The 13,388-nt window shown below is 42.5% G+C and overlaps 1 protein-coding gene across 1 annotated transcript in view; it reads left to right on the forward strand.

Annotated features, from left to right (window-relative positions):
• The window catches only part of LOC104599919 (WD-40 repeat family protein / notchless protein), a 56,693-nt gene extending 49,855 nt beyond the window's left edge, over positions 1 to 6,838 (forward strand). The window contains exons 10-14 of the mRNA XM_010262671.3: positions 4,403 to 4,540; positions 4,713 to 4,855; positions 4,952 to 5,006; positions 6,080 to 6,136; positions 6,223 to 6,838. Coding sequence (XP_010260973.1) covers positions 4,403 to 4,540; positions 4,713 to 4,855; positions 4,952 to 5,006; positions 6,080 to 6,136; positions 6,223 to 6,306 — 477 coding nt within the window. The 3' untranslated portion in view covers positions 6,307 to 6,838. The remainder of the gene's footprint in view (positions 1 to 4,402; positions 4,541 to 4,712; positions 4,856 to 4,951; positions 5,007 to 6,079; positions 6,137 to 6,222) is intronic.
• Positions 6,839 to 13,388: the final 6,550 nt, after the last annotated feature.

Here is a 13,388-nt window from a genome sequence, read left to right on the forward strand (position 1 = left end):
CCAGATAAGGGGAAGGAATTTATAGAGGGATGATGATCCAAAATGCCAACAGACAAGACAACTTTCAGGGCAAGAGACAAATGTTTCAGATGGAACAACATTCTATTGGAGTTAAAACTCCAGTATCGGAAGAAGAGAAGGGCAAGGAAATCCAATTGTCCTATTGTGTCAAATCATCCAAGCTTAGAATGACTGACTTAAGGGACCACTGGAGCAAAAAACTCGTTTCCGAAGCAAGTAAACCAATAAGTGATTGGAAGAAGGTTGCTGAAGCCATTAAAAGGAGATAAATATTAAAGGAAATCTCTCAATATTTTCATTCTGTGACTGGAAGGTCATCTTAGATACCTAGACCCTTCCGAGAGATTTTTTCTTTTGCAGTCCAAATTCAAACTGAACAAGGATCTATGAGTGTCCAAAGATGGAGCCTTGCTACTAACTCTATTGCAATGGAAAAAACCCAAAGGTGAAAATTGTGGGGCTGCCATTCCACCACTGGGTTGTCTCGAGCTTTAAGAAAATAGCTCAGTTATGTAGTGGTGTGCTTGAGGAGCTTAACTGTTCAAACCTTCAAGCAGCTTCGTTCAATCCTGGTAGGGATTAAGCCAAAAAGCGTACCATGAATAGTTGAAGTTACGGTAGATGGAACAGTCTATGAAGCTGCAAGGTGCCAACCAGCTGGTTGGTAAGGTCTCCTATTCGTCATAGCGGAGACTTGGGATCGAATCATGCCTGCACCTGGGTTGGGGGATGGGCTACCTCCTTTTGTGTAGCCCTTCAAAAGAAATAAAGAAAAAACAGTCTATGAAGCTTGGATCCTTACAGCAATGGAGTCTGAGCTTTGGAAGCAAGCAGAGGGAGAAGATGACGATGTGGCATTGGGTGGAAAATCCTGGTTGGTTGATGCAAGTGAATGGTCAAATACAGGAGAAGCTCAATTGTCTAAAATAGAACGAAGTATTTGGACCTAAACGAAGTGTTTGATGAGTTTCACCAAAAAGGGTAGGTTTCATCAGGAACAAATGCCACATTCATCATGTTACTGCCTAAGAAAAAGGAAGCCAAAACTCCAAGGGGCTTTAAATCAATAAGTCTTGTGGGAAGCCTTTATAAAATAATTGTAGAAGTCCTTTCAAGTAGGCTATAAAGGGTGTCGCCCATAATAATCTCACAAGCTCAAGGTGCTTTTGTGTGGGGAAGACAAATTCTTGACCAAAATTTAGTAGCAAATGAAAGTGTAGCTGAAAAGAAGAAAAAAAGAGGAAAAGGTTTTGTTTGTAAACTAGACTTAGAGAAGGGATATGACTTGGTGGATTGGCCTTTCCTTCTTGATGTTATGGAAAAGTTTGGGTTGGGAGAAAGGTGGAAAAAGTGGATAAAGGGATGCATGGGCTCAATGCATTATTCAATTTTGATCACTTGGGCTGCTAGAGATTTCTTCCTAGCTAAACGAGGATTGTGATAGGGGGATCCTTTATCCCCTTTCCCTTTCACCTTGATTGTTGAGGTTCTAACCAGAATGATTAGTAAGGCAGATTTGGAAAATTCAATAAGGGACTGGAGGGTGGGAAGGGCTGAGGTCGTGTTTACCCACTTGTAGTTTGTGAATGATTTTAATTCTTTTCTGTGGTGACTACAGCCCTGAAGCCCTTGGGAACTTGAAACTTCTTGTTAGCTCCTTTGAGAAATTGTCAGAATAGCAGAGGCCTTAGGTTGTGAAGTAAAAAACTGGCCCCTAGAGTACTTAGGACTCCCCTGGGCAGAAATCCATGAAATTAGAGCTTTTGTAAGCTTGTGGTTGAGAGAGTTACAAAAAGTGGCACTCTGAAAGAGGAGTTACATTTCTTTGGGAGGAAGGATAACCCTGATTAAAGCCACCTTGGTTAACCTTCCCATTTACTTCTTGTCGACCTTTCGTATCCCTGCCAGAATTGCTGGGCAATTGGAAAAATTAATGAGAGCTTTTCTTTGGGAACCTGGAGTTGATAAGAGAGACCATTTAGTGAATTGGGAACAAGTTTGTAGGCTAAAGAGAAGGGTGGGCTTGGGCTAGGAAATTTAGTCCAACAGAATTCTGCTCTCCTAGAAAGTGGTTATGGAGGTTTCCCCTAGAAAGAAATAGGCTCTGGCACAAGGTCATTGCTAGCATTCATGGTATTTCAGACAATGGCTGGGACAAAGGTGGCACCCTATGAAAATTCAGCTTCAACTTGGAAAGCAATTTATGAGGTCTGTCCTTTCTACCTTAAACCTTTGGATAGGTGAACATCCTTTAAAGGTCCAATTTCCTTTGCTTTATGCACTTTCCAATTACAAATCTGAACCCATTTCTACGTTTTTGAGTTTATTTGCCTCTAGTTTAAATTGGGGTTTTGAGTTCAGTAGGGGTCTTAGGAAATCGGAATGTGAGTCTCTCATATCTCTTTTGGCCAGACTTGACTCGGTTTTCTTGGATCAAAATGTAGAGGATACCAGGGTGTGGTCAATGTCCCCAAATGGCTTTTTTACTTGTGCTAATTGGGATTTTGAGTTCAGTAGGGGTCTTAGGGAATCGGAATGTTAGTCTCTCATATCTCTTTTGGCCAGACTTGACTTTGTTTTCTTGGATCAAAATGTAGAGGATACCAGGGTGTGGTCAATGTCCCCAAATGGCTTTTTTACTTGTGCTTCTTTCTTTAACTTCTCAATTCAGCCTTCTACCTTGGGGGCAAATTTCCTGGTGAAAGAAGTTTGGAGTAAGCCAATCCCTCCAAAGATTCAGGCCTTTTGTTGGGAAGTCTTCCTCGGAAAGATCATCACCTGTGATTGTACTGCAGAAAAGAAAGCCAAATAAGTGCCTTTCCCCTCACTTGTGCATCCTCTGCAAATGCAATGGTGAAACTGTTTCCCATATCTTTCTTCTCTGCCCTTTTGTGCTTTGTGTTTGGGAACATCTTTGTTCTCTTTTTGGCTGCAGGTGGAATCCTCCACAGGAGGTGGTGGGCGTCTTTGACCCTAGCTTCATGAGGCAACCAAAATGTAGAGGATACCAGGGTGTGGTCAATGTCCCCAAATGGCTTTTTTACTTGTGCTTCTTTCTTTAACTTCTCAATTCAGCCTTCTACCTTGGGGGCAAATTTCCTGGTGAAAGAAGTTTGGAGTAAGCCAATCCCTCCAAAGATTCAGGCCTTTTGTTGGGAAGTCTTCCTTGGAAAGATCATCACCTGTGATTGTACTGCAGAAAAGAAAGCCAAATAAGTGCCTTTCCCCTCACTTGTGCATCCTCTGCAAATGCAATGGTGAAACTGTTTCCCATATCTTTCTTTTCTGCCCTTTTGTGCTTTGTGTTTGGGAACATCTTTGTTCTCTTTTTGGCTGCAGGTGGAATCCTCCACAGGAGGTGGTGGGCGTCTTTGACCCTAGCTTCATGAGGCAACCAAAACAAAGAGGAAGATTGCTATGAAAACAGTTAGGGCTGCCTTGTTATGGACTATTTGGGAAGAGAGAAATGGAAGAATCTTCAATGTAGAAAAGTAGATCAGTGGTGGAAATCTTCGAAATAGTAAAGTTAAAAGCTGCTCACTGGGTGAAAACTTTGGAGGACTTCCAAGTGTTCTTATTGAATGACATTCTGAGAACTTGGAAAGAAGTGACTATATATCAGCACAAGGAAAGGAAAAAATCTTTATGGAATGGAGACCACCGGCAACAAATTTTGTGAAGCTTAATTTTGATGAAAGTTTCCTTGGTAACCAAGATGTGGCTGGGTTAGGTGTATTCAGAGACTCAGGTGGAAAGGTGTTAGCTATGTATTCAGGGTCTCTAGAAAATGAGGATGCACTGATAGAAGAACAGCAGAAAAAGTGTTTGCCAAGCGGTTTGGATTCCTTAATTTGTAAGTGGAAGGGGACTCACAGGTGGTCATCTCCTGGACAAGATGTAGCACCCAAATCCCTTGGATCTATAGGCACACATTTAGGGAGAGCATTGTAAGGGAGTTGAATGTTACTTTCAAATGGGTGAGAAGAACAGTAAACGGGATGGCGGATACTCTAGCTAAAGAAGGGGCTATGAGACATCAAATATTTTGGGCATAACCGTAAAACTGTATTTTGGGGAAAACTTTCTCACCCTGTTATAACTTTCTTATTTGCCTCTAATAAAATATTATCATATTGATCATTTTTTTCCTTTTATCTACCCAGAATAAGTTGAATGATGAGCTTGAGACAGTTTTCTCTCTGGTTACAAGTTGAGGCTGAAGTAAATCACAAATAACCATGAATATCAGCTCATGTGCATCCCACATCACGTATCAATACTTTTTTGTTCCACGATTTGATTTTTTCTCTGTAGAGTACCTGAAAGATCTACCCCTCCCTCTTTCATCTAATTAACTATGTAGTTTTGTTTGCCATGTTAGGTAGCTCTAGAAAGGTACAACAAAATGAGAGGCAATGCCCCTGAAAGACTAGTTTCAGGGTCTGATGATTTTACCATGATCCTTTGGGAGCCAGCTGTTAGCAAGCACCCAAAAGCTCGTTTGACAGGCCACCAACAGGTAAAGTTAGTCATTATCTATTTATCAAGCCATTTCTTGTAAAATAAATGGTTTCATCTGAAGTGGGAATGCTTCTTGGTTCTGCATTGGGCAAAAATCTTTACTCTTTGGACCATAATTCTTTCTTTTATGTGTTCAAACACATAGCCTTGAAAGTTCACGTATCTTGTAGCTTGTGAACCATGTATACTTTTCTCCTGATGGGCAATGGGTGGCAAGTGCTTCCTTTGATAAGTCTGTCAAGTTATGGAATGGTACCACAGGGAAATTTGTTGCAGCTTTTCGAGGGCATGTGGGACCAGTTTACCAGATAAGGTCAGATATAACTCCCCTCTGCTCTCCTTCCTCTTACCTCTATTCTCATTTCCCATGTTCCATTGGCTAAGATGCACCTTCTTTACTTCTCTACAGCTGGTCTGCTGACAGTAGGCTCCTCTTAAGTGGAAGCAAGGACTCTACATTGAAGGTATGCCTTATTCTTCATTAACTTGTATAGTTTATTTAATATTGCAAGATGGTTACATCTTAACAATCAGGAAGGCGAGTCTCTCACCAGTTTAGGTGGGGGGAGTAGAGAAGGAAATTAATGAAAGGAAAAAAAAATAGAACACAAGAGGGGTTACTGGACAAATGGCACCCCAACTTGGGGAAATACCTAGATTATATTATAGATGAAAAGGTCTTTCCCTTCTATTCTTTTTGTCATTGTTAGTGAGCATAGAAATTTATTACCCAATAGAGAATAAGATTACAAAGCAACAGTGAAAAACAGCCACAAAACCCCTAGTCATTGCCTGAGACTCCTTATAATCCTTAAGAACTCGTCAGTATCCACTGACCAGGTAATGCTGAACCCTAATTCAATTCATTTCTTCCTACTCCACTCCTGGCGAAATATGTGATTTGGACAATGAGACACTCTCTAGCTTCTAATGGTCCATGTTTTTGTACACAATTAGCCAATTACTTCGATTATAAAAAAGCAATTACTATAGCAGTAAGCACCTTCCTTGCCATCAGTTGCCAAGATTTACTCTGTATGTCCACTCTATGTAGACTAGGGCAAAAATATCAGCAAAAGTCCCCTCAAAAGAGATGGCATACTCTGTTAGATGGTTTCCTCAGGACTGAAGCTTTTTTTACTCAGCGTTATTGTTTTCTTGGGCTTTGGGGAGTGTTACTTTGGGCTTGTTCAGTACATCTATGGTTCATAGGCCTATTATTGGATGTAGGAATTGAGGGGTTTGCTTTTTCTTTCTCATTCCAGCCCTTTACACCTTGTATGCCATCCTTTCTTATTCCCAACTGGAGTGTCTCTCCACAGGTCTTTTTTCCTCTCTCCCCTACATATGCATGGTAAATCCGTAAATATTTAAGTGGACTTTATGTTAAGTCATAACATGCCTTTCAATGCATAATCATCAGCACTGTTCTGTCTACAGTGGTGGACTATATAATGGGTCGTAACAGGATCTTCCAGGTCATGCAGATGACCTGGAATACTTTTATTCGTTTGCTAATTGGAGTTTTTTTACCTAGGTTTGGGATATTCGTACACACAAATTGAAACAGGATCTTCCAGGTCATGCAGATGAGGTACTTACCAAAAATTTGATAGTTTCTAACACGTTCTTACATACTTTTTTAATACTTTTAACTTTCATTTTTTCTATTTTTGGAAGGTTTTTGCTGTTGATTGGAGTCCAGATGGTGAGAAGGTAGCCTCGGGTGGCAGGGATAGAGTACTAAAGTTATGGATGGGCTAGACCAGTCAATAAGACATGATATGTGAAACAACAGTTGTTCGCAATTTCCGTTGTTTGATACACCAGGAAGAACATAGGTGAAAGAACAAGACAAACAACTATAGGTATCAAGTCGAATGGTTGGCGGTAATTCAGCAAGTCCTTGGGAGGTCTCCTACATTAAAATACTGTAAAGTAAATTTGCTACTGGGACTACTATATCTACCAACCACAATATTTGGTGGATCCCATCCCACAATTCCTGAAGAAGCACTGGACAGCTGTGTTTCAAATTGGGGAGAGTTGGAGAATTGGAGGTAATGCTAAATTTTGGCATGTCTATGTGAATAAGCTATTCTTGGTAGAGATCTAAGTTTTGGTTTTCCATCCGTTTTGGCCTTTTTTCTCCTCTTTTAGGAATATATTGCTCAGATCAAATTTTCTTAATTATTTAGAAGTTGTATAGCTAGGCATAAGCAGAGAGACGCTTGAAATGCCGTTTTCTGTTGTATTCTTATTCAGAAACGAATGAATGGTAGTGGTTATCATAAAATATGGTATTAGTGGTACATTTGACAAACAATTGAGGGAAAAGGTTTTATTAGTTTCAAGAATGGTCTAGATATAGAAGTTCTAGGCCACTACGCATTTTTCCATTTTGCATCTATAAGATGAAGTAATTTTTGGGGGGTTAAAAGACTTAAAACCTCCTTTGAAGTTCATTGTAAATAATTAAATACTAAGACCTCTCCTCTCTTTTGAACCCGTTAGGAATCGGTTAAATTCAGATTACAGGACCAAAATCATTGCATCTGCTGCCGATGCCCAAGATGGTTTCCTTTGTGCAACAATGAAGCACTAGAGAGGGGTGGGGAATGGTGTCAGCTCCGCTGCGTCCTGTGTTGGAGAAGAGAATGGGTGGTGGTGAGAGAGAGAGAGAGAGAGAGCAAAGGTTGTGCCAAGGCTGTGATTTACTAGCGAATTACAATTAAGCCATGATTCTGATAAATATAACATAATTTCATTTCTAACAAGGAATGTTGAAGTCCTGTCAGAAACAAGGTTCAAAATATCAATACAGGGCATATCGGCCTGTATCGGTGCTTTTTTCTCTATTTTATTAATTTTTTTTCAGGTTCAGAGTGGCCGGTTTAAGGCCGATCGACCCTTGAACTATTGTATGACCCGAAACAACCCTGTAGGGGCATATCGGGAATCCCCCGATATGATACGTATCAGCCAATACAGCTTGATATATATTGATATTTTGAACCTTTTCGGAAACCAGAGGGGAGTCTTCATCATGTTTTAAGTCTATCCCTTTCTTTTTGTCACAACCTTAATTTTAGTTTTAATGATATTTGGCGGTAGAATGATTTTTTTTTTGGAGGATATTTAGACTGCACTTTACCTCAGAATTCAGATTTGAAATGCAGACCTACAACAATTCAAATTTATGAACACTTCAACCTATAACACTTTACACCCAAAGTCCCATACCTCCCCTGAATTGGCATCAATTCTGAGTTGGCACCTACCCTCAATTGTACTATTGAACTAGAATTTTAGAGGTGGATTGAACGGTAAAAACCCCTTTTTTTTCATTGCTAGCAGGGTGAAAAGATACTATTAAATATGGATTTTACCCCTAGCTTTTGAAAGTGCTAAAAGTAGAGGCTACCTAGGGGTGAGGGCTAAGCCTCTAGGCATACAGTAACAAACAAAAATTGCGGTGCACTTAAATTTATTAGAAAAAACGAGTGAAGGAAGATAATGTATTTTTGTAGGGAGCATCTATGATGCGGGAAAGGTATTGTAGAAGAGCCCACCTGTGAATTTTGACAAGTACCATTTGATTGATTAACACATTTAGAATACCGGTCGATTGGTGATAAGTCGTTTTCGTAGTTTATTGGGTAAATTTCTTAAATTACCTTTATAGTTTAGTTAATTGATTAAGTATACCCCTATTGTTTAAATATTGTCTAATGCTATTCTTACTGTTTTGGGAAGTTACCATTGACGTTAAAATATTAATAGGAGGGATGAAATGTCTGTTTTACCCTTAAAAGCTCCCCCCATTCTTCCTTTGTCTGGTCTTAACCGCCCGTGTCCAATCTGGTCTTCATCGATCAAAATTACCGCTGCTGCTTTAACTTCTGTTAGCGGCGATGATCTTCTTTCTCCTCCCCTTCCCCTTTTTGTTCTCCTCTTTCTCTGAGCCGATTTGGCCGAGTAACAAGATGGCTCAGAGGGTTTCGTTCATCCACGAGACCGCGGAGAAGCATGCACCTTGTAGACGTAGCTCTTTGGTGACTATTCGAGCAACATCTATCGGAGGTCATTTTGGGTGGAGCTCTGAAATGCCACACCCCGCTAGATTCGATACTACAGAAAATGCCCCAAAGAAACTCAAGCAGCATCAGAAACGCTGTGATAAAGATTGAAAGTATCGTTACGTATCGGCCCGTATTGTATCATTTCGGGACCCTTCCGATACGCCCCTACAATGGGTGTATTGGGGGTCTGATCTCCAAGGTTTTTTCAAACTCTACTCTCCTCTGTCAAAAACCCCCAATCTAATTCATTGATATTCTGTGTATATCAAAGAGCGAAGAAGCTCTCAGAGCACATCATTGAAACTTCCTCAAGAGTAGGCGCCACCAGCTTCGGCCTCAATTCTTAATTCTTCACTGGGGAGCTTTGATGATGGTAGAGCCGGTGGCTTCAGATCTGTTTTCGGAAATGGCTTCAAATCTGCGGTAGAGCCGAGAATGTAGACGGCCATGAGAGAAAAGAGGAAGGGGAGAAAGAGGGAAAAGAGAAGGGAGAGAATAAAAGAGATCGAGAGGCTCGAGCTTGAAACAGAGAGGCTGTCGAGCTAAAAGATGAGAGAGCCTTGTCGACCACCCTCTAAATTGTAACGCAGCGATTCTATTTCCGGTGCCCAGTCGGAAACGCCGCTTTCAACCTTCGGCGCTGGACCGCCGCTCTCTCTGACTGGAGGGGGGAGATGTTGTTGTTGAAGTTGTTCAAAGCCCTTGTATTCTTTGATTGCTCACCCTTAATTGTAGTTTTGGTTCTTCTCTTCACCTTTAATTGCAAGAAGATGTGGTAACCCACCACCGTGTCAAAACCCAACATCTATTCTACAAATGTATCCTAATGACAGTAAAATGAACTGACCAACCCCATTTTGAATTTCTCTTCTTCTTGTTCTTATTGTCATTGCACATCGTTATTCTCCAAAGCCCACTTGCAGATATTCGAGCTGGTTTGAATTGCTCTCTTATTTTCTTTCATTTCATTTTACTATAAAAACTAAGGAATTTTGTTTCCAGCCATCAAATACTTAAATTTGGGTTGCCGTTCAAGCCCTTGGTTAATGGCGGTATGTGTTTCCTCTGCCACGTGTTTCCCTTGAACTCCTTATTCTTCTCTTCTTTTTCATTAACGCCCAAGCCGGTTTGACACAACGATTGCTTCACAGAAACTCGTTTGTTTCCCCTAACACAAACGGTCTCTTTGGACTTTTAAGTGTCTTTCTATTCTTTTCTCTGCATTGCACAGCCGTAAAGCCTTCGAGGCTCCTATTGTATCAGGCAATTGATACGTGCATGCATGCAGCAGCCGAAGACCCAGTCAAAGTGGATAGCAGCAGAAGACCCGGTCATGTTAGCTCTTAGTTGGGATATAAGCCTTATCCATTCAGTTTTAATTCCGTTAGAATAGATAAGTCTTCAATTCTGTTCCTAGATAAGTGCATTCTGTTTCCTAGATAAGTGCATTAGATAAGTCTTCAATTCTGTTCCTAGATAAGTGCATTTTGTTTCCTAGATAAGTGCATTCTGTTTTTTTTGTTGATAAGCTCCTAAGATTAAGGGGCAGTAGTTCCAATTTCTACTCCCAGTTTGTAGCACCATAAGGCTATAAATATAGCCTGAATGAATGGAGTTGGCATTGGCTTTTCTACAAACAAACTCTCTCTCTCTCTTCTCCTTATTCTAGATCCTTCTCCCTCTTGTTAGATAACTTGAGCGTATCATTGGTATCAGAGCCGGTTCGACCATGGACACCCGTGAAAAGACTAATGCGGAGTTCCACAATGAGGTCAATGAAACCTTAGCACGACATGAGTCGAGCTTCGACCAAATGAACACTGTCTTACAAGCAGTGTTAACTGAACTCCAAGCCCTTCGAGCCTCACGAACCACTCCCAATACCACTCCCGAGACCAACCCCTTCGCCTATGAAGAATCCTCACACCCCCATACTTCCCGTTCAAGGTCCACCCATGACCACCCTCATCAACACGTCAATCTGTCATTCCCAAAATTTAATGGGGATGATCCGAGCGGTTCGATTTACAAGGCGGAGCAGTATTTTGAATTTCAAAATATTATTCCGAACCAACAGGTGCAGCTAGCTTCCTTCCATTTGGAAGGCATCGCCTTACAGTGGCACAGGTGGTTGACCAAGCATCGCGGATCGCTCACATGGGAAGAACTCTCCAAAGCGGTGTTACAACGGTTCGGCCCCACCGACTACGAGGACCCATCAGAGGCATTAACCCGCCTAAAGCAAACCACCACTGTGACGGCTTATCAAGAAGCCTTCGAGAGGCTCTCTCACCAAGTTGACGGCTTGCCCGAGAGCTTTCTCATTGGCTGTTTCATTGCAGGACTTCGTGATGACATTCGTTTAGATGTGAAGATCAAGCAGCCTCGAACTTTGATAGAGGCGATTGGAGTGGCCCGGTTAATTGAGGAACGAAATCACTTACAGCGGAGAGCTAGCCAATTGATTCGATCCCCATCAGCCATGACAACCCAGAAGGCGTCGCCCAACCCCATGGCCGGTGTACTTGGGCCTCCACCAAGCTCGCACGCGAACCAGGTTTCCAGTGCTCCTTCCCCAACATTCCGGCGACTCACCAACCAGGAGGCGCGAGAACGTCGTGAGAAGGGGCTGTGTTACTACTGTGATGAGAAGTTCACCTCCGGCCACCGTTGTGCACGTCCACAACTGTTCATGATTGAGGATCCGGAATCGGCGGACGCGGAGACTGTCGATTCAGAGGAGGAAAACCAAGAAGCCATCCCTGAAATCTCCTTCCACGCTATTGCAGGAGCTGAGCACCCGCAAACCATATGTGTTCTTGGGAAACTGAAAAACAAGAACGTGACCATATTAATTGACGGCGGCAGCACCCACAACTTCATTGACCAAGCCATCGTCTCCAAGCTCGGGTTGCCTGTGAACTGAGACAAGAAATTTCAAGTTATGGTGGCCAACCGTGAAAAGATCGAGTGCATGGGGCAGTGCCGATCTCTCACCCTCGCCATTCAAGGACACCCCGTTACCGCTGACTATTATGTTCTTCCCGTCGCAGCATGCCAGTTGGTGTTAGGAGTACAGTGGCTAGAGACGCTTGGACCCGTCGAGATGGATTACAAACAACTAACCTTGACGTTCAAAAAGGAGGGACTCTCTTGCACCTTCCAAGGATTGGGACGAGCCAGCATCGAAGCCTTAACCAACAAGGAATGCAATGGGTTACAAGGTACGGGATTTTTTTTTTCAAATAGTTCCTTTACATAGCAGCGGCCAACCAGGTTTTCTTCCACCCGAGATGGACCACCTTCTCACCGAATTTTCCCATGTGTTTGAGCCGCCCACAAGCCTGCCTCCTAAATGACCACATGACCACTAGATTGCATTGCTTCCCGACAAAGGACCGGTGAGTGTGAGGCCATATTGATACCCGTATTACCAGAAGACCGAAATAGAGAAGATGGTGAAGGAGCTTTTGCAGACAGGGCTGATAAGACCAAGCAATAGCCCATTCTCATCGCCGGTTTTGCTAGTGAAGAAGGCTGATGGAGCTTGGCGGTTTTGCGTGGATTACCGAGCACTGAACGAAATCACTATTAAAAACAAGTATCCCATTCCCGTGATTGATGAATTATTAGATGAGCTCTACGGCACCAAATTTTACTCCAAACTAGATCTACGGTCGGGATACCATCAGATTCGAGTGCAAGAAGAAGACGTTCCTAAAACGGCTTTCCGAACACATGAAGGGCATTACGAGTTCTTAGTGATGCCGTTCGGCTTGACGAATGCACCTGCAACTTTTCAAAGCCTCATGAACGACCTCTTCTACCCATACCTCCGGAAATTTATTTTGGTCTTCTTCGACGACATTCTGGTTTATTCTAAATCATGGGAAGACCACCTATCTCATTTGAGAGTTGTTCTAACTGTATTATCCTCTAACAAATTATTTGCAAAAATGTCAAAATGTCAATTTGGGGTTTTGCAGGTCGAGTACTTGGGTCATGTGATTTCAGAACAAGGCGTGTTCGTTGATCCAGCCAAAATACAAGCTGTTCTCGCATGGCCTACACCGACATCAGCAAAGGGGGTCCGTGGCTTCCTCGGGTTAGCAGGATATTACCGGAAGTTCATCCGCGACTTCGGAAGCATTGCAGCTCCCTTAACCCAACTGTTGACCAAAGGGGGATTTCAATGGAACGAGGCAGCAGAGCTGGCCTTTCAGCAATTGAAGAAGGCACTCACTTCACTGCCAATCCTACGTCTACCAGATTTCTCCCAACGGTTTGTGATTGAATGCGATGCGAGTGGAACCGGAATTGGTGCCATCCTCATCCAGCAAAACCGACTGGTGGCCTACTTTAGTGAAGCATTGAAAGGTTCAGCCTTGGCATTATCCACCTATGAGAAGGAGATGTTAGCTATTGTCAAAGCCGTTAAGAAATGGCGCCCATATCTGCTTGGGAAACCATTCACAGTCCGCACCGACCAAAAAAGTCTTAAATATTTACTCGAGTAGAGGATAACCACACCGGCACAAACGCGGTGGCTGCCAAAGATACTGGGCTACGACTATGAGATCGAGTATAAAAAAGGGGCTGAGAACCAAGGTGCGGATTCCTTGTCACGTATGGCTGAATTTCAGTTTCTTTCCATCTCTATACCACACACAGACTGGTGGCCGACGCTACAAGAAGAGGTCAAACAAGACACCTTTTATGGGGAATTGATGAAAAGGCGACCCTCCCACAAGTTGCTTCAATGGG

Source organism: Nelumbo nucifera, chromosome 5, assembly GCF_055504915.1.
Source record: "Nelumbo nucifera cultivar China Antique chromosome 5, China Antique-T2T, whole genome shotgun sequence".
Lineage (NCBI taxonomy): Eukaryota > Viridiplantae > Streptophyta > Magnoliopsida > Proteales > Nelumbonaceae > Nelumbo > Nelumbo nucifera.